The sequence below is a fragment of the Amblyraja radiata genome, chromosome 2 (assembly GCF_010909765.2).
Source record: "Amblyraja radiata isolate CabotCenter1 chromosome 2, sAmbRad1.1.pri, whole genome shotgun sequence".
In the NCBI taxonomy this organism is placed as follows: Eukaryota; Metazoa; Chordata; class Chondrichthyes; order Rajiformes; family Rajidae; genus Amblyraja; species Amblyraja radiata.
In genome coordinates, this window is record NC_045957.1 from 105576980 (window position 1) to 105604746 (window position 27767).

A 27767-nucleotide genomic window follows, 5' to 3' on the forward strand; every position below is an offset into this window, starting at 1 on the left:
TATCCTTGAATTTGGAGGTACGTGTTTTTAAACCTGTACTGATAGGAGAGGGGTGAAGAGGGAATGACAGGGGTGAGACTGGTCCTTAATTATGCAGTCTTGCCAAGGCTGCATGTCGTATTGATGGAGTTAATGGAAAGGCGGTTAGTTTGTGTGTTGTCTGGGCTACATCCACAACTCTGAGATTACTTGTGTCCTTTGATGGAGCTGTTCCGAAAGCAGGTTGTGATGCATTCCGATAAAATGCTTTCTGCTGCACATATGTAGAAGCTGGTGAGGGTTGTTGGGAACATGCCGAACTTCCTGAGCCTTCAAGGATGTAGAGATATTGGTATGCTTTATTGGCAATAGCTTTGGTGTGGCTGGTCCAGGACAAGGTACTGGTGATATTTATTTCTTGGATCTTGAAGCTTTCGACCATTTCTGCTTTGGCACCATCAATGTGTAGCGGGGTGTGTGTATTGCTTCACTTCCTGAAGTCAATCACAATCTCCTCTTGCTGATATTGAGGGAGAGGTTGTTGTTTTAACACCAAGTTACACGGTTCTCAATATTCTTTCAGTGTCCCTGTGACTGGTGTTTCTGTAAGCCTCTTAAAAGTCAGCTAAGTTGTGATTCTTCTGTTCTCGTATCTCACATTGGAATTCCAATTTAATAAATGGCAAGCTTTCATTCTGTCAATTCACTCTCATTTTGCTAGATTGCATTTATAGGAATTTATGTCTGGAAATTCCTGTTTTGGCAAACCCCTCTTGCATTGCTGAGCTTAGGTAAAGTTGAAAGAAAATATGATAATGTTTTAAAAAAATAGGTATTAAATATGAGGGAGAAGAGTTGAGCTACTTTTAGAATATAATCCAATTTTGGGCATGGAAAAATATGCAAGAACCATTTGTTTCGCACTGTACTTTTTATTTATGATGTTGCATTTGATTACCTGTATTTATTGATGATATCGGTTGGGGCGCTGCAATGGCGTTAGTTTTTTCAATTTTTTTTTTTTTTTTAGTATGTTTTAAAGTATGTTTTTAATGTTTTTTTGTGTGGGGGGGTGAGGGGGAAACCGTTTCGGCCGCCTCCTCCATGGAGAGGCGACTTTCTCCAGGTCGCCCCGTGGCCTAACAGCAAGGATCGGCGCGGCCTTTCCCGGAGACGCGCCCGGGGCTTCAGCGGCGGGCGCAGCGTGGACTCTCGGCGTGGAGCGGGTGAGCCCTCGCTGGAGGGGAGCGCTCCGTTACGCTGGCCCGGGGCAGCCGGCAGCCTGAAGCCACGCGCGGCCTGCACAGCTCCAGCTAGCGCGGCGTCTACAGCCCGGGATCCCTCATGGGGGACCCGGGGGAAGAAGAAGCCATCACTGCCGGCCCGCGGCCAACTTCTACCGCGGGCGCGGTGGCGACTTACCATCACCCCTGGAGGGGAGCTTCGACCGCCGGCCCTGCGGTCTGCGGTGCTTCTGGCTACGGCGCGGCGGGAACTTTAAACTTTAAATCTCGACTGCCGGCCTGCGGCCTACACCAACTTAAAGCCGCGGTCTCCGGTGGGGAAGAGCCGATCCTGGACTAACCTGGACTTGTACCTTGTCCTTTTACCATCTGGACGCCCGCAGCAACGGCTGCGGAGGGTTGAGGTCCCGACCACGGGGGAAAATGGAGGAGGACTGGCCAAATTGTGTGCCTTCCACCACAGTGATGAATGCTGTGGTGGATGTTTATGTTAAATTTTTATTGTGTTTTTGTGTGTGTTCTTTATCATTGTACCGCTGCTGACATATTCATTTCACTTGCACTTTATGTGCAATGTGACAAATAAACCATATTGTATTATTGTATTGTATTGTATTTATTGTCAATATGAAATATAAAATGCTCTTGTGCACAATTTTCAATGCATATCATAATGTTATTCTGTGACAGAACCTAAACAATGGTCTTTTGAGATATGCGTGCTTTTATTTTCCAGGAGATGACCTTAGTTGCCCCCGAATCTCCTTGGGAGCAAGCGAGAAGAGTATTCCAAACATATGATCCTGAAGGTAATTTAGTTTCATTAATATATCATAATTTTCCAGCACAAATCTTTGCATTGTAAACAGTCCCAATCAAAGATTATTCTTGTTACTGTTTGTCAGGCTAACAGTCATAATAATGAGCACCTGTCATAATCTGACACAGCTGATTATCACAATATACTGCAATATAGGAATTGAATTAGTTGTAGACCATTGAGAATAAACATTTTGTAATGCACAATCCTTCTCTATAATGCATCCTGAGCTACTTATAATAAAATAAATGCAACTTGACTGTAAATTTAAATGTTGTCCTAAGTCTTGTTCCTGTCAATGAGCCTACTCTACTACCAATTGATTAATACAGATCTGGACAAATTAACAGTATCTGAAATCTGACCGGGCAATGGATTGGAAAAAATTAAGAGCTCCTTTTTGGGTTACTTTGATTGACCATGGGTACAAATGTTTTGACAATTAAAGTACTGTGATTTTTCAGTAGCAAGTCTTGGTGACAAGGTGATAGAGAGAAATGTGCCACACAATAGACTATAATAGAGATACTACCAAGGTTTTCATCAGTAAATAAAGACCCATTTTATCCTAGAAATTAATATACAGTTCATTGGTTTTACATGTTTTTAAGCCGAGAATAAAATATTTTGACTGTTAAATTTTAGAATGCCGTATAATTTATGTTTTGAAAATGAACTGCAATATCTTGAATGCTGGAGAATGAAGAAAACTTTTCAAATTGCTTTTGATGCTGTATCTCTGTAGGAACTTAGTCTTCAAAGTTATGATACATGCCCCTGTCTCACTTAGGAAACCTGAACGGAAACCTTTGGAGACTTTGCGCCCCGCCCAAGGTTTACGTGCGGTTCCCAGGGGTTTCTGTCAGTCTCCCTAATGGTCGAAAGTGGTTTCTGCTTCTTCTATGTTCCGGCGATTATTTCAAAAAATTCAAAACCGGCTGCGACTAAAAACGGGTTGCCGTTTTAAAAATCGGTAATTTTTTAGTCGAAGACGGTTGCGGTGCTAGTTGGTTGCCGGAGGTTGCAGGTAGTGGAAGGTGTAACACCTCCCTGGTGGAATAAAACAGGGTAAAAAAAAGTCTTACTTTCCACTACCTGCAACCTCCGACAACCACTTTCAACTAGCATCGCCTCCCTCTCCCCTTCTCTCCTACCCTCTCTCCAACCCCATCTCTCTTCCCTCTCTCTTCCCTCTCTCTTCCCTCTCTCTCTTCCTTCTCTCTCTTCCCTCTCTCTCTTCCCTCTCTCTCTTCCCTCTCTCTCCCTCTCACTCTCCCTCACCCCCTCTCTCTCATCTCCTCTCTCTCTCTTTCTCTCCCACCTCACTCCTCCCTCTCTCATCTCTCTCCCTCTCTCTCTCTCTCTCTCTCTTTCCATCTCTCCCCTCTCCCTCTCCTCTCTCACCCTCTCTCTCCCCCCTACCTCTCTCCCCCCCCTCTCTCCCCCACCCGCCTCCCTCCTCTCTCTCCCCATTCTCTCCCCCTCTCTCTCTCCCCTGTCCCCCTCTCCCCTGTCCCCCTCTCCCCTGTCTCCCTCTCCCCTGTCTCCTTCTCCTCTCTCTCTCCTCCTCCCTTTGAGAGCCTGTCCTATCGGCACAGAGACTCTCATGGCAGCGGTGCAACGCTTCCAACGCCTCCGACGGCCCGGGACTCTTGCACTGAGGCTGTTCCATGGCCCGAAGCTTCTTACTTCTGATGATGTAAGGGCTTTGGTTTAATTTCATAGCTAGTAGAGCTGCTGTTTCTGTTTTTGTGATTCTGTGACTGCTTTGATATCCCCTGGGTGCTCCGGTTTCATCCCACATCCCAAAGACGAGCAAGTTGGTTGGTTAACTTTCACTGTAAAGTGTTCCCAGTGTAAGGTGAAAGGTAGAATCTGAGAGAGTTGATGGGAATGTGAGGAGAATAGTTGCAGCGAAAATGAGAGGAGAAATGGTATCAGTGAACCAGCAAAGACCAGACTGACTGAAATGGCCGCATTCTAAGGAAATTAACGTGTTCTGCATGCAGGGTGCAGTGTTAAATATGCATGCGTGTTTAGGGCCATTAATGTAAAATAACAGTGCAAGTTAAATATAGATATTTACAGTTGGACAAGATTCCGTTTACAGGTAATGGCACTATTTATTTCTGCTGGGCAAGGTGAGAATATGAATATAGTTGAATTATGGCTGAAGATTAGAATATTAATGTCCAGTGAATCTCCTAACCAGTGGTTTCAGTAAACCTTCAGCATATTCAGTACACTGGCCATCAATTCAAAGCACGCTTCTAGGTTTTGCTGCCTGTTCCCTGTCCTATATCCCTGTTTTAATACTTTGTCCTTCACTTGTATTTAACACTATTTAAAGCTATTTATTTGAATTATTTTAATTTTTATGTATTTAATTAATTGTTATTTTTCATTTTCATTTTTGAGAGTTTAGCTCTTTGCTCAGTTTGTAAATGCCTCTGATAGTTGAACCACAGATTGATCAGGCCATTCTGTGAGAAAAGCTTCAGTGGCGTGCTACCTTTGGCCTGCCCTATACACTGCCTGTTCTGTCTTGCTGGATGCCTCTTGAGTGCAGAGGGTCAGTTTATTTTGCTCCCCACCTGCAAAAAACTTAAGATGGTTGAGCGTCAGGGCAGCAAGTCTAAGCAGTGAGCAAAAAAAAGCCTGAAATGTTGCCTATTTCCTTCGCTCCATAGATGCTGCCGCACCCGCTGAGTTTCTCCAGCACTTTTGTCTACCACTAGAGGTACTCATTTGGTCAAGCCACATCTATGGAGACAAAGGTGTGGTTGACCCTGGGTTAGGATCCTGGTCAGGACTGAGTATAGTGGGAAAATGGTGTAAAAGATGAGTAGGACAGAATTGGTAGGTGGATCAAAGTGATGTGGGAGATGATGAGCGAATGGATCCAGGAGGGTGAAAGAGTCTGGACAACGCGCTTACTTCTCAAGATCTGTCCTTTGTGAACTGAGACAAGCTATAGAAGTAATTATCAGCTCACATCTCAGTAGAATTAGCAATTTTTACCTTCTGAATGACATTGGCCAAAAGATAACATATTGTCAGATTTGTGCCTTTATCCTAACCTCCTTTTACAATTGTGCATATTTGCTGTCTAGGAACATTAAGCCTATTAAATTGTTCTAAAACAGCAGTTCATTGTGCCACAAAGATTTACCATATTTTTAAATGTAGAAATTTGACATGCAACAAAATTTGTAGGTGTACATTGTAACAGATTTACCAGGTTTGAAACAAATTTCAATTTATCTACAGAGTTTGGATCTATTTTTTCAAGCTGACAAGCAATGGAAAACTATGCCTCAAAATATATTTCATATTAAATCATGTTTATATAAACAGACTAAGTGTTAAACTGTTCCCATAGTGAAAGATGAGCTGAAGTCTTCATATTTTAATCACATCTATCGTGCAAGTCTGTGAAAAAGGAAGTATTGACCAGGACATACACAATTAGCTTTTCAAATTGTTCCAGGCATAAATCAGCATTGGTCTTAATTAGCTTTGAAACAAAAGCTTTGAATAAACCTAATGTAGAACATATTTTACATTGAAAAATTGGCTCATTTTTTCTGGTCATCCTCAAGGATACAATGATAAATGGTTTGTTTCCATCCAGTTTGTTCTAAATGATGCTTACATCAAAACCTGTCCCTTCTGAGCAATTTTGTTTTGACAGGCTACATTATGGCTGGTGTGGGAAATGGGAAAAAAATGGATTGTGTAAGAAACACTTAAGTTTGGGCAAGTAGGGAGAATTTTACACTCTCTTTGCCTGTGTCTGATGTGGGAATGTTCAATGTTTAATTATCACCTAAAATGGACAGTGTCACTATTAAGTACTAATCCTGAAATGTATGCGCACAAATCTAATCTTTTTAACTCAAATATTTGGTGTGACATCATGTGTTCTCCACTGCTGCCAATCTGAGGAATCTTACGATCAACTAAAATTATATTTAAATTTGATGTATCATAATTATTTGACAAAGTAACTTGGAAATCTCCATTTGTTACAAATTCATTTGACATTTATTAGGCCTCCATGTGCTATGTGACACGAGGAATGTAATTGCAAAGTGATCAAAATTTAAAATTCCTGTTAAACTTGTTTGCTGGAACTTTTTGAGCTTGTTTGATTTGCTAGGTTTATTTGTCTATTCTTGACCTGCAAAAATTTTTAACGATTGTGTAATAAACTGCAGATTTCCAATTGGGTCGCATTCGGTCTTCATCTGAAACCTTAACTGTACCATTCAAATTCAGTTGGTTCCTTGAACTTCATTGTCCCTTTCATCCTTTGGCACCATATGGAAAAACATCTATAATTTGAGAATGCTTTCTGCTTATCATCCATTTCATACCTATACACTTAATTTTCTCTTTTTATTGGTTTAATGATAAGATGAGAATTTACTTATTCTTGATAAACACAATAAATTTAACACAGAATGCAGTTATGTACTAGTATCCTACGAACTGTGACATGAAGACTATTTATTGTACGATGTGCTTTACCAGAACGAACACATTCTGTATCACCTATTCTTTATGGTGTAGCAATGCCACATGCAGCTAGAATAAATTTTATTTTATGTGAACAAGAAACTGCAATTGATGGATAATTTTGATAGGACATTGGCTCATGCTGGCAGAGATGTCTGTATCGAAGAGAAAACTTGTGTTGAGGGGGAAAAGCTGCAAAATGTAGGAATAAAATATTTAATATAATTTTGAATTACAATTATAGCAAGTTACTAACTTTTGTCTTTTCTTCAGTGAAGTGAGAACGTTTATTTCCAGTTTTATGTCTACTTGAAATAAAAACAAACTGCTAAAAATATTCAGCATAGGACTGAGTACAAAAGGAGATGGCTAATATAAAGAGGTGAGGGCGAGATAATAGAACATGAGCTGGCAGTGGATCCAGGTAAGGAGGGATTGATTGGCAGGGAGAAGATAGGAAGGATCTGCAGAAGATAGTGACAGACTGTGAGTTGATAAATGGACTCAGAGCTCAACTTTTGCATTCATTAGGTGTTTTTAGTTGTTAAACCTTAGTTAATGTTAGTAATACAAGTAATGTTTATTTGTTTTACTAAAATGTTGCTGCATGTTAAAAACATAGCTCCCTTAGCACTTTGAGATGACTGGAAAATTATCAATAAATAACAATCATTCACTTTTTTTCAGCTTGCAAACCTCTGTGTGGGGCTTTGCAGTTAAATTATTCGGCTGTGAGACTTCTTCAGCGTGGGGCTGGCAGCTTCACTTCCACTAGATATCTGGGTGCTTTAAGCATCTACGTTGGCCATCTGAGTCTGACAAGTGAAAATCTGTGAATTGGCAGAGAGTATAGACATTTTATTTATTGCGGGTGCCTCTGCCAGCCTGATCACCATATTCAAAATTTGTTCTGATTATTTATTGGTCATTTTACAAATTGATTTCTTCAGTTCCAAATTTCCATGTAGGCACTGCGTTACAGCCAATGAGATACATCTTGTGGTGTATTCACTGTAGTAGGATATTTTGGGATGTACTGAGATTGTGAACTATCAAATGTATACTGGCCTTTTAACCTCATCCACATGAACCTACTGGATTCTGATTACATTAGCCCCATGTGCAGGACATTGTTTATAGCAATATCAAGACAATAACCATTCCCTCAGTGTCGCAAGACAAAAGAGCCATAATTGACTTCCGGAAGTGTGGTAGAATGCATGCCCCGATCAGCATCAATGGTGTGCTTGTGGAAATGGTTGAGAGCTCCATGTTCCTTGGCACAAATGTTACCACATTAATACAACAGCCAAGAAGGCACACTACTGCTTGAACAGAGTGAGGAAACACAGCATGTCTCCAGTGCCTGTTACAAATAACTACAGATGCACCATAGAAAGCATGGTTGCATCATAGCTTGGTTTGGGTTCAGTTCTGCCCAAGATTACGAGAAATGTTCAGCTCCTCTCCTCCAGAAGGTCTCTTTCCTTTTTACATATCCACCTTTTTCTAATATCTCTTCCTCTGTGACATGCAAGGATTAAGTCTAATGATTTGTTTCAGTTGTGTAGGAAGAAGGAACTGCAGGTGCTGGTTTACAACAAAACAAAAGACACCAAGTGCTTGTGTAACTCAGCGGGTCAAACAACCCGGATTGAGAACATGGATAGGTGACATTCCGGGTCAAGACTTTTGTTCAGACTTTATCTGCCAGAGAATAAAGTTAAGATTCATTGCATTTATTTTTGAATGCCTTTGTCAGAAATTCTTAGAGATTCCCAGTCTTTTTGAAGTGCTGACCAGACTGCGTTCGTGGCATGGCTGCCTGACAAAATGTGGGGTTGATACTTGGGTTTTCAACATAAGTCCTGCCCTGCAAAGGCCTCTCCGGTCAGGAGCCAGTTTTGGGAATAACGTTTCTGCTTGAATGGTGAAGAGATTACTGGTCTGAAGAAGGGTCTTGACCCGAAACGTCACCCATTCCTTCTCTCCAGAGATGCTGCCTGTCCCGCTGAGTTACCCCAGCTTTTTGTGTCTATCGTTGGTTTAAACCAACATCTGCAGTTTCTTCCTACAAACTTAACACTTACTGGGGCACTCCAGACAGAACTGGCCTAAGGTTTGTAAGTCTGAAGAAGGGTCTGGACCCAAAACAGCACATATCACATGTCCTCCAGAAATTATCGCTACCCTCTGAGTTACTCCAGCACTCTGTGTTCTACCTAAGGGTTGTAAGTTGTGCACAACATTTTTTCTTTCATCTGAAAAGGGAGACTGGCACTTTGTACAGTGCTGCACTGAAGTACAAGGTGGTATTATTAAGCCTGTGGGGCAGAACTTGAACTTGCAGTTTTCTGATTCATAATTCAAAGCTAATGCCATAAATAAGCATAATTCAGTTAATGTGTAACTATGATTTATTGAACGATTGACAGTTTAATGATAAACTTGAGCTTAGAATACCTCTCCTTAAGATGTTGCTTCAGATTTTTTAATATTATTTTTTAAATGTAATTGCAAAATCGGTATTAGGCTGTTACTTATCAGTGATGTCACTGCAGCTGCTTGAGAGGAATAAGACTTGACATGGTTAGTCTCCACAGTGGAAAAGTTGTCTCTTTTTCTTTCAAATGTTTATGTATATTTTTATTTAACTTTTCTGAACAAAGAGGATTTTCTTTCCCTTTAAACATTTTTTGGAAATTTAATTTACTTCGTGTCAAATAATCTTCTAGGTATTGTATAATTGTTTGATTGATTGAAATGTTGTAAAATTGATATGGTTTACTCAGATTTCAACTGGCAAAGTTACAGCTAAATTGGGTACTTGTCATTTTCAGATATTTTCTTAATCCCATATGCCACAAAATATCAGCATAGTAAAACAGATGTAAAATCAGTTCTACACACTACTTCTCTCCAAAGGATGAGTTATTGTCACATTAGGGTTCAGAGATAGTGCATGTCATTTCTCATTTCGTCCAGGACCATCAAATAAGGTTTTGTAATTGAGAATTTACCTTGACAATTGCAGGAAGTATGATCTTATCCTTTGCTCATAACAAAAGTCACTCCCAACTATGGTGTGCTTTCAGTTTCAGATTATTGATGTATTTTGCTGCTGCTTTTAATATCTTTAGCAGTATCTGTTCTTGGTCTCAACATAGAGAATGCCAAAATAAACCCCACAATATGTTACTGAAGTTCTTTCAACAGATAAAAGCAGTTTATTGAGAAGTCTCTATATATGTATCTATCATATCATCATATATATCTATTAAAACTCTGTGTGTGTGTGTGTGTGTGCGTGTTATTTTGCATGTGAAACGTATCTCCTCGAAAACCAGACGCAAAAATGCAGCAAATTTTACCATTTCGGTAGGGATTAATTTATGAGTTCAGAAATCCACTCCTTGGTCAATTATTTCCCCAGATTTTGAATAAAATTGATCACAAAACGCAATTTAAAAAAATCTAAATGGCGCTCACCAGCTGCTGACGTCACAATGCCCACCTGTATCCTGGCCCTGCCGCTGTGGATTAAAGGCGCAGAGATATCGAGAAAGTTCTGCAGAACAAAGATTCTACAGCTGCGTTCCGGTGTAGCTTCTTTGTTCTATAGATCTCGGGGCAGCGACTCCTCACGCGCTGAATTTCTCCACATATGTTCCGCTGAAATTTCTCCTCACAGCCGGCGCAGCTCGCGACGCCCCGCCCGCCTGCGCGCCCTCCCACCCCCTGCGCGCTCATTCCAGCTCCTGGCCGAACGTGTCTTGCCTTAGCGGCTTTCAAGGACTGTTGTCAGCTGGCAGTTATCAACAGCTGCGGGTGAGTTGCGTCAACCCCCCCGACGCACGCTGGCATTTGGCTCTCTGACTCCTCCCTGTTCTGTGTTCCTCTCTGAACAAGCAAGTTCTGCAGATCCGGAGGACAGGCGAGATCTTGGGGAGGGGGAGTGGGGGGGGATTGAGGGAGAGGAGGGAGTACGGAGGGAGATGGGGGAGGTGAGTAGGGAGAGTGGGAATAAAGGGAGAGGAGCGGGGGTGATAGGGAGTGGGGAATAGATTGACTGCCCCCACCCCTCTCCCCCTCCCCACTCTTCCCCCTCTCTCCCCCTCCCTCACCACTCTTCCCCCTCCCCCACTCTTCCCTCTCTCCCCGTACCCCTCTCCCCCTCCCTCCACACTCTTCCCCTTTCCTCGCCTACCCCATCTCCCTCCTGCCTCCCCACCACCCCTCCCCTACCCCCTTCCCTCCACCCCATCCCCTCCCCACCCTCCATCCCCCTCCCTTCCCTACCCCCCCTCTCAGCCCCCCTCTCTCCCATCTCTCTCACCCCCCCCCCCCCCCACCCTCTAGACGCGCCTGCGAGTTGGGGGCTATGCGTCAGTGGATAGAAACATAGAAAAAGGTGCAGGAGTAGGCCATTCGGCCCTTCGAGCCTGCACCGCCATTCAATATGATCATGGCTGATCATCCAAATCAATATCCCATACCTGCCTTCTCTCCATACCCCCTGATCCCTTAAGGCTAACATCTAACTCCCTCTTAAATCTAGCCAATGAACTGGCCTCAACTACCTTCTGTGGCAGAGAATTCCACAGATTAACCACTCTGTGTAAAAAATGATTTTCTCATCTCGGTCCTAAAAGTCTCATCTCTTATCCTTAAACTGTGACCCCTTGTTCTGGACTTCCCCAACATCGGGAATAATCTTCCTGCATCTAGCCTGTCGAACCCCTTAAGAATTTTGTAAGTTTCTATAAGATCCCCCCTCAATCTTCTAAATTCTAGCGTGTACAAGCCGAGTCTATCGAGTCTTCATGTGAAAGTCCTGCCATCCCAGGAATCAGTCTGGTGAACCTTCTCTGTACTCCCTCTATGGCAAGAATGTCTTTCCTCAGATTAGGAGACCAAAACTGTATGCAATACTCCAGGTGTGGTCTCACCAAGACCCTGTACAACTGCAGTAGAACCTCCCTGCTCTTATACTCAAATCCTTTTGCTATGAATGCTAACATACCATTCGCTTTCTTCACTGCCTGCTGCACCTGCATGCCTACTTTCAATGACTGGTGTACCATGACACCCAGGTCTCGTTGCATCTCCCCTTTTCCCAATCGGCCACCATTCAGATAATAGTCTACTTTCCTGTTTTTGCCACCAAAGTGGATAACCTCACATTTATCCACATTGTACTGCATCTGCCATACATTTGCCCACTCACCCAGCCTATCCAAGTCACCTTGCAGCCTCCTAGCATCCTCCTCACAGCTAACACTGCCCCCCAGCTTCGTGTCATCCGCAAACTTGGAGATGTTGCATTCAATTCCCTCATCCAGATCATTAATATATATTGTAAATAGCTGGGGTCCCAGCACTGAGCCTTGTGGTACCCCACTAGTCACTGCCTGCCATTCTGAAAAGGACCCGTTTACTCCTACTCTTTGCTCTCTGTCTGCCAGCCAGTTCTCTATCCACATCAATACTGAACGCCCAATACCATGTGCTTTAAGTTTGCATACTAATCTCTTATGTGGGACCTTGTCGAAAGCCTTCTGAAAGTCCAGATACAACACATCCACTGGTTCTCCCTTATTCACTCTACTAGTTACATCCTCGAAAAATTCTATAAGATTCGTCAGACATGATTTACCTTTCATAAATCCATGCTGACTTGGTCCAATGAATTCACCACTTTCCAAATGTGCTGCTATCCAATCTTTAATAACTGACTCCAGCATTTTCCCCACTACCGATGTTAGACTAACTGTAATTCCCCGTTTTCTCTCTTCCTCCCTTTTTAAAAAGTGGGGTTACATTAGCTACCCTCCAATCCTCAGGAACTACTCCAGAATCTAAAGAGTTTTGAAAAATTATCACTAATGCATCCACTATTTCTGCGGCTACTTCCTTCAGTACTCTGGGATGCAACTTATCTGGCCCTGGGGATTTATCGGCCTTTAATCCATTCAATTTACCTAACACCACTTCCCGGCTAACGTGGATTTCACTCAGTTCCTCCATCTCATTTAACCCCCGGTCCCTTGCTATTTCCAGCAGATTATTTATATCTTCCTTAGTGAAGACAGAACCAAAGTAGTTATTCAATTGGTCTGCCATGTCCTTGTTCCCCATGATCAATTCGCCTAGGGCGGTAATGGGGTAAAAGGAACAAATTAATAATATTAATATAATATCAAGGGGGGTTGTTAGTGTGTTTGCGGGGGGGTAGTTAGTGTGTGTGACGCCGCATGCCCCCCAGCCCCCCCCCCCCCCCCCGCAACCACACATTGGGGGAACAGACCCAACGTGTCTGCACTTGGTCTAGTATCTATTAAAACTGTGTGTGTGTGTCATTTAGCTTGTGAAACGTATCTCCTCGAAATCCAGATGCCGAAACGGGAAAATGTTTACATATTTCAGTAGAGATTTTTCTTATGATTTTAGAAATCCACTCCTCTGTACATTTGGTACATTATTTTCCTGACTTTTTTAATTAAAATTGTTGACCAATCTGACTGCTGCCCAGCTGCTGACTTTACAATAATAGTGAAATGTTTACATCTTCTGGTAGAAAATGACCTTGTGATTTCAAAAATCCAACCCTCTATCAATTTGGTCAATTATTTCCCGAGATATTTACTAAAATTTATAAACAAACTGACATTTTTTTTAAATATTAAAAATGCCTTTTCTCATGCCCAACTACCCCCCCGCTCTGGATTTATGCAGCTGCTGTCAACGCTGCGTTTTCCACGAGGTACGTTAGTCCACCCAACCTCCCCGTTCTACAACATGGCGGTGGCAGTCGTTCTCACAGCGCGGGCACGGAGAAGCGCAGTGGAAAAGTGGCTGTGGCGGCTGTCACGGGACAATCTCTCCGTCCCGCCCGATCGTCTGTCACGCTGGTGGGTGGGCTTACGCTCGCGGAAGCCACGATCAGCCGGCCCTCCGCTGCTTTTCACCATCCTCAGATCACCCCGGGCCTCGCTCTGGTCCACACCGGCCGCAGCCTAGCTCGGGCCCTGTGCCTGGTGGGGAGGCTTCTGCTCTACAACCTGGTGCTGCCTCTAACCCCTCCCCCTCCCTCTCTACCCCCTCCCCGGGGCAGAGAAAGAGACAGGGGTGGAGGAGGAGAGGGGGCCCCCCCTCAGTGCCCCCCATCCGTCTCTGCACCTCCCCTACGTCTCTGCCCCCCCCTCCGTCTCTGCCCCACCAGTCTGCCCCCCTCACCTTCCCTCTCTGCCCCCCCTCCCTCTCTAGGGAGTGGTGAAGACGGACCTATGGATGAGTGGTGGTCTATTGCGTTTGTGAACCCGCCCTCCCCTGTGACGTAGCACCCCCACCCCTCAATCTCTACCCCCCTCCCTCTCCACCCCCTCCTCTTTAGCCGCGCCTGTGCGGTTGGGGGTTATGCGTTAGTGTATAGGGCGGGGAATGGGGTAAAATGAGCGAATGAATAATATTAATATAATATCAAGGGGGGGGTTAGTTGAGGGGACGGGACCAAACGGGTCCCCCTTGGTCTAGTGTGTGTGTTTATATGTATATGTGGAAGATGGGAGGGGGGGGAGAGAGGAGGAGACACGCACGTGTGTGTATATATAATTATATATATATATATATTTTATAAATAATCCACATACACAATTTATATATGATAAGAGAGTTTAATGCTAAGCTTTGTGACATTAAGGATTTTGAATCAGGTTGCATTATGAACAAAATAAACCTGGTTTCATTTTTCCCTGTGGTATATCTGTTTTTTTCATTCCGACTGGTATCCCTGCTACAATTGGCTTGTCTTGAGTTTTTTTTTCATTCACAGGTGAATAATGAGACAAATGCAACATTTTAAACATGCTGCTTCAGGGATTTCCTGCCTACCCCCAGTCGTATCTTTTGAAATATATTGCTTCGCTGTGGGATTAAAAATGCTTACCAATGGGCATAAGCACGGTGTATCATACAAAATGGGAAATGAAAATGGGGCTAATTGTAGTGACACAATGTAAATTTAGTCAATGCTGCAGCAATTTATGCTTTGTTCACATTAATTTTATCTGGTATGAAATATGTGAATTATTAATATTCAGAGCAAAACATTTGTGTTACCAGGCAATACTTAAAAATGAGCAATTATTGCCATTTGAGAGTGCAGGAGGATGTGGGGTGATCTTATAGAGGTGTATAAAATCATGAGAGGACTAGATAAGGTAAAATACACAATGTCTCTTGCCCACAATAGATGAATCGAGGAACAGAGGACACCGGTTTAAGGTGAAGGGGAAAAATATTTAATAGGAATCTGACGGGTAACTTTTTCACACAAAAGGTAGTAGGCGTATGGAACAAGCTGCCATAGGAGGTAGTTGAGGCAGGGATTATCCCAACATTTAAGAAACAGACAAGTACATGGATAGGACAGGTTTGGACCACACGCGGGCTGGTGGGACTCGTGTAGCTGGGACATGTTGGCCAGTGTGGGCAAGTTGGGCCGAAGGGCCTGTTTCAACGGTATATCACTCTTGAGTTACACCATGTTTGAGTAAAAAAATTTGTGTTACCAGGCAATACTTAAAATCAATTAGAACCAATTTAGTTACACCATTAAAGCAATATATAAACTGTTCCACCTCATAAAAGGTAGCACTTCTTAAAAAGAGAAATTATTATCCAGGGTTGTTATGTTGGCAGGCTTTTTTTCCAGCTCTGTCATCTTGCATACTATTTTACTTCGGAGTCACGTGAGTGACTACGTGAAGAACCCCGCCAGGACGCATGCGTGTCATATCGCTTTCACGCTTGCGAAACGACAGGCGGGGTGGAGCGTTCCCCCGCAGCGGTAAGTTTGAAACCGCGACCTGCAGGTAAGTGACTTACTCTGCGGTAGTTTTTTGTCCCCGCGCTGATTTTACACAGGGGGGGGAAGCTGGACAAAATAGTGTCCACAAGTGCTGCGAGTAAAGCTGGCTGGGGAGGACCGCGAAGTTGCGGGAGCCAGCAGCAGCTGAAGGCACAAGCCCCGTAAGTGGGATCAGCTGTGCCGACTTTTGGTCCCGCGCCGGCCAGAACACCACGGCCGGGCGGGAGACTGTTCAGAATGGGGCCGTCAACTTTGACAAGTCGAAACGGCAGGAGGCGGGGTGGAACGACGTTCCCCCGTAGTGATAGTTTAAACCTGGACCTGCAGGTAAGTGAAACTGCGGTCTTTATTCTCCCCATACTGTTTCACAGGTGGGGAAACATGGAGAGCTGTGCAAACAACGGCAGGCGGCACAGGAATCACCCGTAAGGGAACAGCTGTGCCCGACTTCGCTCCCGCACCGGCCAGATTAAACACCATGGCTGGGCGGGAGACTATACAGAACGGAGCTGTTGGCTTTGACAAGTCAAAACGGCAGGAGGAGGGGTGGAAGACGTTCCCCCTTAACGGCAAGTTTTAAGCCTGGACCTGCAGGTAAATGATACTGCGGTCTTTATTGTTCCCATACTGTTCTACAGGTGGGGGAAACTTGCACAAGGCAAAGAAGTCGACCAAAGCTGCGACAAAGCTGGCGGGGAAGACCGCGGAGTTGCGGACGCCAGCAGCGGCTGGAGGCACAGGAATTACCCGTAAGGGAACAGCTGTGCCCTACTTCGCCCCCGCACCGGCCAGATTAAACACTGCGTCTGGGCGGGAAGGCAAGAAGCAAACCAAAAGAGTCGTTTACTGATCAGTCCGACTTTGAGCAGCCGCGAGCGGCCAGCGACCGTGAGCGCTGGAGCCGGTTGGACCGGCTTATGGAGCAAAGCTCCAACATGACAGACTCCGGGAGATGGAGTCTAGTCACTGTGGGCACTATGTAAAACCCACAGCAGCACCTCTTGTAGGGCTGAACAGTGCATCTCCCTCGTCAGAGGGGAGTACTGGGGGGTCAATTCTGGGCTGACCCTGAAGAGGGGTTTGATGAACAAAACTACAAGTGTGCAGGGGGTGCAGGAAGGCAAAATCTACTGGTCATGGTGTCCAAATACTTGGGACCAGGAAACTGCGCATCCCTGAATGTTCCAGTCGTGGAAATAGCATCTGGAAACATGTCGGAGCAGGACTTAGGAAAGCCCTGGGGCTCATAAAGGCGACAACATTAAGGATCTCCTACAGCCAAAGACAGCACCCTTATGCACCCACCAGCAGAACAAGAGAAGCTGGTGAAAGCTTAAAGGCCAGGTATACAGGACAGCGGTCTTTTAGACCATAGCCCAGACCGGCCTTTCTGGAAGATGCGCAAACCCCCAACCCAAAAACAAACCCAGACACACACGCCTCAACCTCCACAAAGACCACACAGAAGAAGCAAACTTCCACTGGTAACAATGGAGGTAGGTGGGTCTGGTCCCTTACAAATTATAGGAAGAGTGGATAATACACACATTGGTGGGAGATTACACTCTTTTGGATACATGGTGTATATTAACTACAGACACTTATATCCTAAGCAGTATCCAGGGATATACCATTGAATTGTGCAAAAGGGGTAATGGGTAAACCCAACACGATTGGCTGGAATTTGTGTCTTATATCTTTACCAAAACAAAATAGATGGTGACAGTCGCATCATCAGCGAATTGACCAAATTGAATACATTGTACTATATATTCAGTACAAAATGGGAACTGGTAACTGCTAAAGGACTGATTTCCAAAGGCTACTCCATGGCTAGCATCGACCTAAAAGATGCTTACTATTCAGTGCCTACACGGACTGATCACAAACGTTATTTTAAAAAATTCAACTGGATGGGGCAGCTCTGGCAGTATAGAGCTCTACCAAATACATAATCATATGATCATACTAATTGTGGGCATAACTTTGGAGTTGGCCTAACTAGCTGTAACAGCCACCATACAATTGGGTGACAACTGGGGTTATCATCCATCCAATTAAATCTAAACTAACGCCTACCAACATAATGGATTATTTGGGGTTTACTATTGACAGCTCGCATGTCGGTGACTTTCCCAAAGGACAAGGCTACAGTCTTAACTGAGGCCTGCAACAACCCCACTGACATCAGTGAACCGTCTATCAGATTGGTAGCAAGTATAATTGGCACATAGTGTCTGCCTTTCCAGCCACACAATTTGGACCTTTGTATTACCAAAAATCTACAAAGGGCAAAAATACAAACACTCAAAGTTAATACTGGTCATTTCGACAGACCAATAAGCCACCAATCAAAACTTATGGAATTAAAATGGTGGAGGGATAACATTCGACATTGTTCCAACCCTATCGTTATCAGCAAACCCTTAATGGTGCTACAAACTGATGCCAGTGCGCTTGGTTGGGGTACTACCAATTTCCATCTCCATCTGTGGAGGTAGATGAAGGCACAGGAGGCATCATTATCACAGACACTGGGCATAAACTACCTGGAAATGTGGGGTACGTTCTATGGCCTAAAGTCATACTGCTCTGGGATAAATCACCAGCATGTTAGACTACAGAGTGACAATCTGACTAATACAATTTGGTAATGGTGTATCCAGAGAAATATTGGAATATCAGCTACTTACCTACCAGGTAATCCAAAATTCAGTGACAGACATCAGGTCACGCAAATTCAATAAAATAAGACTTAATCACCAGTTACCAAACTGTGTTTCTTGGGAACCAGACCCTGGGACAGCAGGGACAGATGCTTTTCACTGCATTGAGGGGGCAATTGTTTATGCATTCTCTCCTCTGCATCATCAGTCTGATATTACAAAAATACAACAAGACTCAGCGTCTATTAATTGGTAGTGCTGATTGGCCTACTTAACCATGGTTCCCTGTGATACTCAACATGGGTTTTAACCATGCATCACCATCCTGAAACAACCAGATTATTGGTTCATCCCGTAACAGGGGAACCCATCCATGTCAAAAACAACAAACCTATCAATTTGTAGAGTCTAAAGAAACCTCTACTGCAACTGGGACTGGCGGACCGAACATTGAACATTATCTCAGTGGGCCACAGACAGTCCACCAAAAAACTATATCTGGTATACATCAGGAAATGGGGATATATTGTCACAGAAACAACACAGTTTGATGAACATAACGTCTGTTCTCGAATTCCTGGCAGGCCTCCATTATGATGAGGGGCTCAGTTACAGTGCCATTAACTGCGCCAGAAGTGCCCTTTCAACATCTATGGCGAGGATCAGAGCGTCATTCTGTTGAGACTCACCCCTGGTAACCAAACTTATGAGGGGAATTTTTAATATCAATCCCCCAAGAACCAGGTACGCTCTAAATGGGATATAAGTATTGCCCTAACGTTGCTAAGGAATTGGTCTCCAGCAACAGCTCTGTCCCTGCAAAGACTGACGCACGAAACAGTCATGCTGATGGCTTTGGTCACGGCACTAAGGGTACAGTCGTACATAAGTTAAGGCGGGACTATATGAATTCTTCAACAGGAATATAACGTTTCATATTACGAATTAGTCAAACAGAACAGACCGGGATCATCAGGCCTCAAAATAGAATTTAGGGATTACCCTACAGATATCGTCTTTGTATAATAAGACAATTATTGTTCTATATGGAGAACACCAAAAACATCTGAGGCTATGAGATGGCACTACTAATCAGCCACAAACAAACCCACAAAAAAGTGTCGGTTCAAACTATTTCCAGATGGCTGAAACAGGTTTTAACAACAGCCGGGGTGGATACTAACATATTCAAATCTTATTCCACCAGGGCTGCAACTACATCGGCAGCTATGGAATTGGATGTACCAATGAACCAAATCCTCAAGACAGCAGGATGGATCAGGGGAAAATGTTCCAACTATTCTACCACAAACCAGTAGTTAAACTGGAACTGGCAGAGCCAATTTTAAGTTCTGTAATATAATTTCACCCCATAAATAGGGGCTATAATTTGTTGTTAACAATTTATCATGGATTTCAATGTTGGATTCATGTCTAAACATGTTAACACAATTCCTCCCACAGTCAATTAAGGCAGATGTGATGCATGGACTCGTTTCCACGGCATGAAATCACAGAGCTTTGAAATCTTCACGTAGTCACTCACGTGACTCCGAAGTAAAATAGTAAGATTAAACGAGAACTTACCAGTTTGAAGTTTGATCGTTATTTTATGAGGAGTACGTTGAGGGAATACGTGCCCTCTGCTCCCACCCTTGATCATATACTCAACTGGTATTTACTTCTCTAATCTTACTATGTTCAGTCATTACAGTTATCTGTGATTTCACACCGCTGCTTTGAAGAATGACACGCATGCGTCCTGGCGGGGTTCTTCACGTATTCCCTCAACGTACTCCTCATAAAATAACGATCAAACTTCGAACTGGTAAGTTCTCGTTTAATCTTACTATTAACCCTTAGTTCATATGTTACCAAGTTGAAATCCTTTCTAAGTATTGGGCAGATCTTCTGAAAGTTGGTAGTAATTTGTACATATCATAGGTCATAAGTAATATGAACAGTTGGTAGTCATTCAACCCATCGAGCCTGCTGTGCAATCTAATAAATCTACTTTCCCACCCTATCCCCATAACCTTTGATTTCCTTACCAATTAAAACTATTCACTTTCAATATATTCAAGAATTACGTTTTCAGTCATTCAAAGGCTTAAGCCTTTGAGGGAAAAAAATCATCATCGTTGCAGCCTAAGTGGGAACTTCATTAATCTGTGACAATGTCCTCTGGTCCTTGACTCTCTCATTTTATTTTAATAAGCAAACCTTAAGATTACATTTTAACGTGTTCTCTTTTAAGTGAGTGCATTGATGATCTGTGTGAATGTAGTGGCAGAAGACTTGTAAAATAAACCAATCTTTCAAAAGTACATCCTAGTTGATTCTTCTGGTTATAACCAGATGTCTGCTTCTTTGAAATTACAGAGCTTTAAATTTTGAGCATTGTGAAACTTGTGCTCTGCCTCACCTTTTTGCGGTACTGATTTTAAATGGCATCTGGTGACATTAATGTTCTAACACTTGTTGATCTGTAGCTCTTTAATCTGTGTTTAATCCACGACCTACATTAACAATGAGTACAGTACCTAGAGGTAACGAGTGGGCCTCTATGTTGCCTTAAAACATGGGCGTCAGGGCAGCCTGCAAGTAAGAATGAAGCGTAGGGGACTAAACATTTTATTAGCAAATGTACAGTCCTTAGAAAATAAGATTGAGGACTTAGTACAAGATTGCTTAACCAGAGGGACATGAGGGAATGCTGTATACTGTGTTTCACAGAGATATGGCTTACCTCCAGCTCTTCAGACGTAGCCTTCCAGACTGAAGGTTTCTCGATCCGTTGGATGGACCCGACGGCGTCATCGGGTAAAGGGGGAGGCGGCAGTGTCTGTCTCATGGTAAACTCTTCGCAGTGCTCTGAAGTGGCGGTCTTGTCCCACTCTCGCACCAGGAATATCTTCTAATTAAATGCCGCCCCTCCTACCTCCCAAGGGAATTCACAGTCATCATAACTGCAGCCTACAACCTACCCTATGCAGAAATTTGGCTCGTACTGGAGGAGCTGCAAGCCATGGTTAACAGCCTCCAGACAGCATGCCCTGATGTCTTCGCCATTATAGCCAAGATTAATTTGCAGATGTCGCATCCTAGTTTCACATCTTGCTGTTTATCCACAATTTAAAAACATGAAGTGCTTGGGTACACAAATACTACAAAAACTAGAATCCAGAGCAAAAAAAAAATGGGTCAGGCAGCATGCGTGGAATAAAATGCAGTCTCATTTTGGGTCTAGACCCTTCCTCTGGGCTGGAGTGCATAAATAACTGAATATGGGCCCAAATAATGCCAGGTCCTTATTCAATTATTTTTGAAGATTTAAGTCCCCTAAAAGAATTAACAAGGTAAATAAGATATACATTGGAGCTATCCAGCTGCAAAACAGCAGCATCGGGATATTGATGTAAGTTGATACAATTCCATTAAAGAACACCAGATGCTGACCACATACTGCAGTTAAACTACTGCCATGGAAACTACCAAATCGCCGCCACCTGTGTCATAATTTTCAATGATTCTACCGTTTAACTCATTGCCAATTATTAATCATAAAATAAAAATGAAAACAGGAAGTTTGACAGTGGGAATGATGGAAATAACTAACATAAAAGACTGATTTTATTTTACTATTGTAAATCCTTCATAAACTTCAATTGAAATCAGTCTCGCATACTAAAAGGCCAAATAACAATTTGAAACAAAAATATAAATGCGTGAAGGTTTCATTCAGTATCTGTGCGGGGATAGAACAACTTATGTTTATAAAGTTCTTTATAACAGAAAACTGTCCTGTGGCATTTGATAGGAGGATAAATAAAACTTTTTGGGAGGAAGATGTTTGTAGAAGTTACCTAAAATTAGAGAATTCAACATTCATGCCACCGTTATAAGCTTCCCAAGCAAAATATGAAGTGCTGTTCCTCCAGTTTGTGTGTGGCCTTCACTCTGGCAATGGAGGAGGCCCAGGACAGAAAGGTCAGTGAGAAGGGGAGTTAAAGTGGTTAGCAACTGGGAGCTCAACAATCATGAAGTTAACTTAATTTGACCAGATCATTGCAAGCAATTATTATTGATGGTGTGCTTGTGTTCTTTGCACAGTTCTATTGGTAATTCTTAATTTCATAATATATTTTTTGGATTGGTGCTGAAGAGTAGGGATGAGCTAATGTAATCTTAACATTAAAATAAATGTTGATTGCCAATGGATCAGATGTAGGAAAATCAATTATTGGAAACCGGCAGTTGATTATTTTTGTATGACTCGAGGGCTCCTGCAGATTTTTAATTCAATGGATATCCATTTGTGATCTGAAAGATAGTGTTACATTGATTCTGACTTTTTACATAGGATTATTCCTTGAATAGTTCAAGTTAAAGGTACATTTAGAGCCAAAATCAAAATTCTAATTAATCATTAATTGCAGGCAAATGGGACTAGTTTAGTTTGGTAACTTGGGTGGCATGAGCAAGTCGGGCCTGCTTCCATACTGTGTAGTTTGACTCTTAATGCTTCTAAATGTTTGACACTGCATTTCTTTACAACATGTAGCAAGCAAAATTACTAAGCTTCAGAATTTTGATCTTCTGATCTTTATCTGTTCTGACAAGATGATAAACTAGTCCGTAATGGTGTGCCCTTCTTTAGTGATTTTCGGAGGTTATCAAATCAACAATTTTCTTGTTTCATGACAGATAATGGATTTATTCCAGACACTTTGCTGGAGGATGTGATGAGAGCCTTGGACTTGGTGTCGGAACCTGAGTAGTAAGTGTTCTCTACTTTAAAATATGTTTCATTTATAAAGTGTAACACAAAATTATGTTTTTTCTTATTTATATATTTCATTCCTGACTGACTTAAATGTATAATTATAATTCCTTTTCTTGTACAAATACAACATTATTTCTAACCAGAATCCAACTTCCTAATTGTTTTGAATATAACAAAAATAAATGTTGGAAGAATTGGTGCACACATTCCTTAACTTAAGAGAAAGTTCATACTCCTCTACTCGTGTTGCCTTGTATTACAGGCCACGATTTCAAAATTGTTAGCTCATTGGGCTCTGTATCAGTTTTCTTTCAGCTCCTTCGAGCTTTTATTGTTAGTTTTATAAATTGACATATAATTCTGAACATTTAAGATATCTATAGTTGGAGGGAACACAAATAGGGACAGCTAATTTGATAACCGTACAATCTTTTGTACAAATAATTTGATAGTCCGTCCAACTGGGATTGGAAAGCATATGAAACTGCAAATGTTTCCAATGGAGATTAGGGTATGATAATATTATAATTCTAAACAGTTGAATTTCCCGGATCCTCAAAAAATATTATGCACAAATACAACTGCTGAAACAAATTCCAAAAACATGAGGATGACTTGGAAAAGAACAAGAAAACATGAATTTCTGAGGATAAAATGTTTAGCTCTACAGCAATCTTTGTACCAAAGTGAACATCGGAAATAGTTTATATTGAGGTTATCGGTCGATGTAATAATTGTCGAGGCAGTGATGGTTAAATGTATAATAGGCAGTAAAAAAATCCTTGAAACCTTAAAGGTTGTAAAAAATTAAAGATATGAGAAGTCAGTGAACTTTAAGATTACACTAGACCCGGGGGGGGCGGCCTGCAGCATCCCACACGCACACTAACCACCCCCCACGCACATTAACCATAATATTATTAATTGGCTTGTTTTACCCCATCCCCGCCCTATCCACTGACGCATAGCCCCCACCTCGCAAGTGAGTCTAGAGAGATGGAGGGTAGAGAGAGAGACGGCAGAAAGAGAGGTGCCAGAGAGAGTGGGACATAGAAAGAGAGGGAGAGTGGGGGGAGGGAGAGTAGGGGGGGAGAGATGGGGGGAAGAGGGGGTGGAGAGGGGCAGGAGAGGAGAGGGGGAGATTGGGGAGGAGAGAGGGGTGGGGAGGGAGTGGGGGGAGAGAGGGGGAAGGGGGAGAGAGGGGGGTGGGGAGAGATGTGGAGAGGGATGGAGGTGGGGGGGGAGGGAGGGGGAGTGGGGGGAGGGAGGGGAAGTGGGAGGGAGAGGACGAGCGGGCGCCGCGGACACTAAGCGGGCGGGGCCTACTGTGGGCGGGCCTCGGTAGCGTTCGGCACCTCTGAAACCCTCGGAAGCCCAAACAAATTACTGCGTATTCAGCGGCTTCAATCCAGAGCCCTGGGGGGAGGGGGGGGGAGGGGGAGGTAGGGCGGCTGGGCTGCGGGTGGGGTGGGGTGGCCGAGTGCGAGCGGGCGGAGAAAAGATGACTGAATGAAAAAATGAAAAAAGTGGGGGTGATGAAACTCGCAGCGCGTGGGAAAAAATGCCCAGCAGGCTGTACGTTGAAAATACTGCGCAGTGGGCCGCGAGGAGCAGAGCGATTGTGACATCATCAGCTCGTTAGCTTTAAAAAATATTTCATTTTTGTGAACAATTTTAATACAAAGATTAGGGGGGCGCCGTCCTGTATGGGTGTGGCTGCCCAGCCTGCAGCTGTCCGTTTTTTCACTTTTTTTTATTTTTAGTTAGTTGAGTTTTTGTTTTTCGGAGCTCTAGCCTTTTTTATGTGGTGGGGGGGGGGGGGGAGGGAGAATGGTGGAAGGGGGGAACTGCTTTTCAGGAGAGGCAGCTTTTCTCAGGGCAGCAGCTTCGGCCCGTCCTCGCAGCCCACCAGCGGGCCTGGAGCAGCGTTTCCTGAGCGGGCGATGCCTTGCCCGGGTCGCCGCGCTGGAACCGTATGCTGAGACCGCAGAGGAAACATCGCGGAGCTGCAGGTTTGTGGAGCGGCCAGCATCTCCCGCTCCGCGATAACGCTCCAGCGCTGTGCCGCCGCTGAAGCCGAGGTTCTGGGCGGTTTTCTCAGGAAACGCCGCTCCAGGCTCTTGCCCAGAGCTGAATTCTTGACCAATACATTCAAAAGACTTCCACATTTTCAGTGTCTGAAGTCTCATATGAATGGTATACAAACCTGTTAGATCAACGTGTACTGAGATTGCAAAAGAAAAGAAGAAAATACACATGTATGTCATTTATGAAAATCAACTTCTGTCTGATCCTGCAAAATTTAGGGCAATGTAAGTTATGCCTTTGAGCCTATGATTGCTTATTGTCATGGTCTTGTTCTTGTAAGATAATTTAATCAATGCATGCAGCTTGCTTACCTTCCAACTATTGCTCCTTTTTAAGATCCTGTTGGAAGAGAAATATATTCAGGGCATATCTACATAATCAGTGGATTTTTTCCCCTTGAGCAAGCAGTACAATTTTCAAGTGCTGACAAGTGGAATCTCTGGATTTTACTCTGTCTTTGCTTGCATAAGAAGTTAAGCACGAATGACCTGATCTGAGGTTTTTCTCCCAAAAAAGGCGATGCAAAGCAAGTAGTTTTGAATAGTACCAGATTATGCTGGCAAATGAGCCAACTTCAGTCTAATTCTGGCACCACTGTTATGGAGAGACAGATCAGGAACCATGAGCTAAGATTTGAACTGTGGTTATAGTTGGAGCAATGTGATTATTTTACTCTTTGATTTTACTGTACACATAAAGCCAGACATGTTTGCATCAATTCGAAATTGACTATTCTTGGCAATCCTGATGTTTGGATTTTCCTTCCATTTTTTATTAACGCTTACTTTAGCTCAGAAACAACACTTAAGAATTTATTTGCAGTGGATTGTTTCTAAAGCTTGGCACCACTATCACGGGTGGATGTTTCTCCAGGCACAAAGGTCAGCTCTCACATAATTTTTATTGCTTCATTGCTTCCTCCCACAATACATTAAGATAATTTGAAAGGCCTCCTGTAAATCATATTTTTTTCTGTGCTCATTTTTATATTTTCATATCATTTTGCCACTACAGTGTAGGCAAAACATCAAGTTTATCAAAGATATTGGAGGATACACTGTCTCTTGCAACCCACCTAACTTTCTTTCCTCATTACCCTACACTTGTTCTGTATCTTCATCATTATTTTTCATCTCATTGCCTTTAGGAATTTATCCTACTCTGCCTCCTATAACATATGTTTCCATGTTAACAACCTTCTCACCTCTGTTTTCCGCAATAAGTTTCTGAAGGTGTATTTCTATGAACGCCTAGTTCTCAGCCCCCTTATTACTCCTTGTGCACCTGACTGTGCAGTCATGTACAAATCTAATTCAATTTTCACATTCGCAGACGACACCACCATTGACGGCCGGAATTGTGGACACAGCCTAGACCATCACACAAACTAACCTCTCTACTAATGACTCCATTTATACCTTATATTGCCTCGGCAAGGCCGGCAGCATATTCAAGGACGAGTCACACCCTGGCCACTCCCTCTTCTCCCCACTCCCATCAGGCAAAAGGTATGGAAGTGTGAAAATGCACACATCCAGATTCAGGGACAATTTCTTCCCAGCTGTTATCAGGCAACTGAATCATCCTTTGCACTAAACGTTATTCCCTTACCATGTATCTTATACACTAAATGGCTCAATTGTAATCATGTGTTGTCTTTCTGCTGACTGGATGGCACGCAACAAAAGCTTTTCATATGTGATAGGAGCAGAATCAGGCCATTTGACCCATCAAGTTTACTTCATCATTCAATCATGGCTGATCTATCTCTCCCTCCTAACCACATTCTCCTGCCTTCTCCCCATAATCTTTGACACTCGTATTAATCAAGAAATTGTACCTGTACCTGAAATGTCACTGTACCTCGGTACACGTGACAATTAACTAAACTGAAGATCTGCCTCTTAATTTCCTATTCTGATTTATGCCATCTGACTGCTAGTAAGTAAGTTCAGTTGAAGCAATTTTATAACAATATTCGCATAAACAAATCCATGATGGTCAAAGTCCCTCAAGCTTCACACTCTTGTCCCCCTCAGCTCCTTGTTCAGGCTCTGCCCAATTAGAATGGGAGCATCACTAACAAGGCTCTTCTCCACTTTCTTCATGCAATGTCGTCGCTGTGTTCAAGATACTACCATTTGGAAATTTGAATCCAGTGTTTGTGAAGAAATCTTTTCAAGCAGGATATTTTAGATTAGTGTGTGGAGGAACAAACTGCAGAACAAGATGTAGAAACAAGGAATTTCAGAAACGGGGAACTGATTTACAAAACAAGACACAAAGTGCTGGAGTAACTCAACGGGTTGAGTAGCATCCCTGGCGAACATGGATAGATGATGATTCAGGTCAGTGCCCTTTTTCTGACTGGAAATATAGAACAAGCTGTTTTATAGGATAGGATCAATTTATTACCTTATGGGTAGGTAGCCTGCCTTTAAGAAAGTATGATAAAAAAGATGATAGAAATTAATGGGCCTGAAAGCTTAAATATTTTCAGTATCTACAGATCTCTATCCCGACCCGAAACATCACCTACTCTTGATCTCCAGAGATGCTGCCTGACCAACCGAGTTACTGAAGCGTTTTGTGTCTTTGTTTGATCTGTATCCCAAGAGCGCGAAGAGTTGAATTTGTTTCTATCAGAGGCATGGCTCTTTGGAATTTTCGTCTTCAAAGGACATTTGATCATAGGAGCAGAGTTCGGCCATTCGGCCCATCAAGTCTACTCCGCCATTCAATCATTGCTGATCTATCTCTCCCTCCTAACCCCATTCTCCTGCCTTCTCCCCAT

At 43.1% G+C, this 27767-nt stretch overlaps 1 protein-coding gene across 2 annotated transcripts in view; it reads left to right on the plus strand.

Moving 5' to 3' along the window:
• mindy3 (MINDY lysine 48 deubiquitinase 3) overlaps positions 1–27767 on the plus strand; it is a 118993-nt gene that overhangs the window by 68310 nt on the left and 22916 nt on the right. For both annotated transcript variants that reach the window (XM_033012752.1, XM_033012762.1), the window contains 2 exons: positions 1960–2032; positions 22807–22879. In XM_033012752.1, the coding sequence (XP_032868643.1) occupies positions 1960–2032; positions 22807–22879 (146 nt within the window). The remainder of the gene's footprint in view (positions 1–1959; positions 2033–22806; positions 22880–27767) is intronic.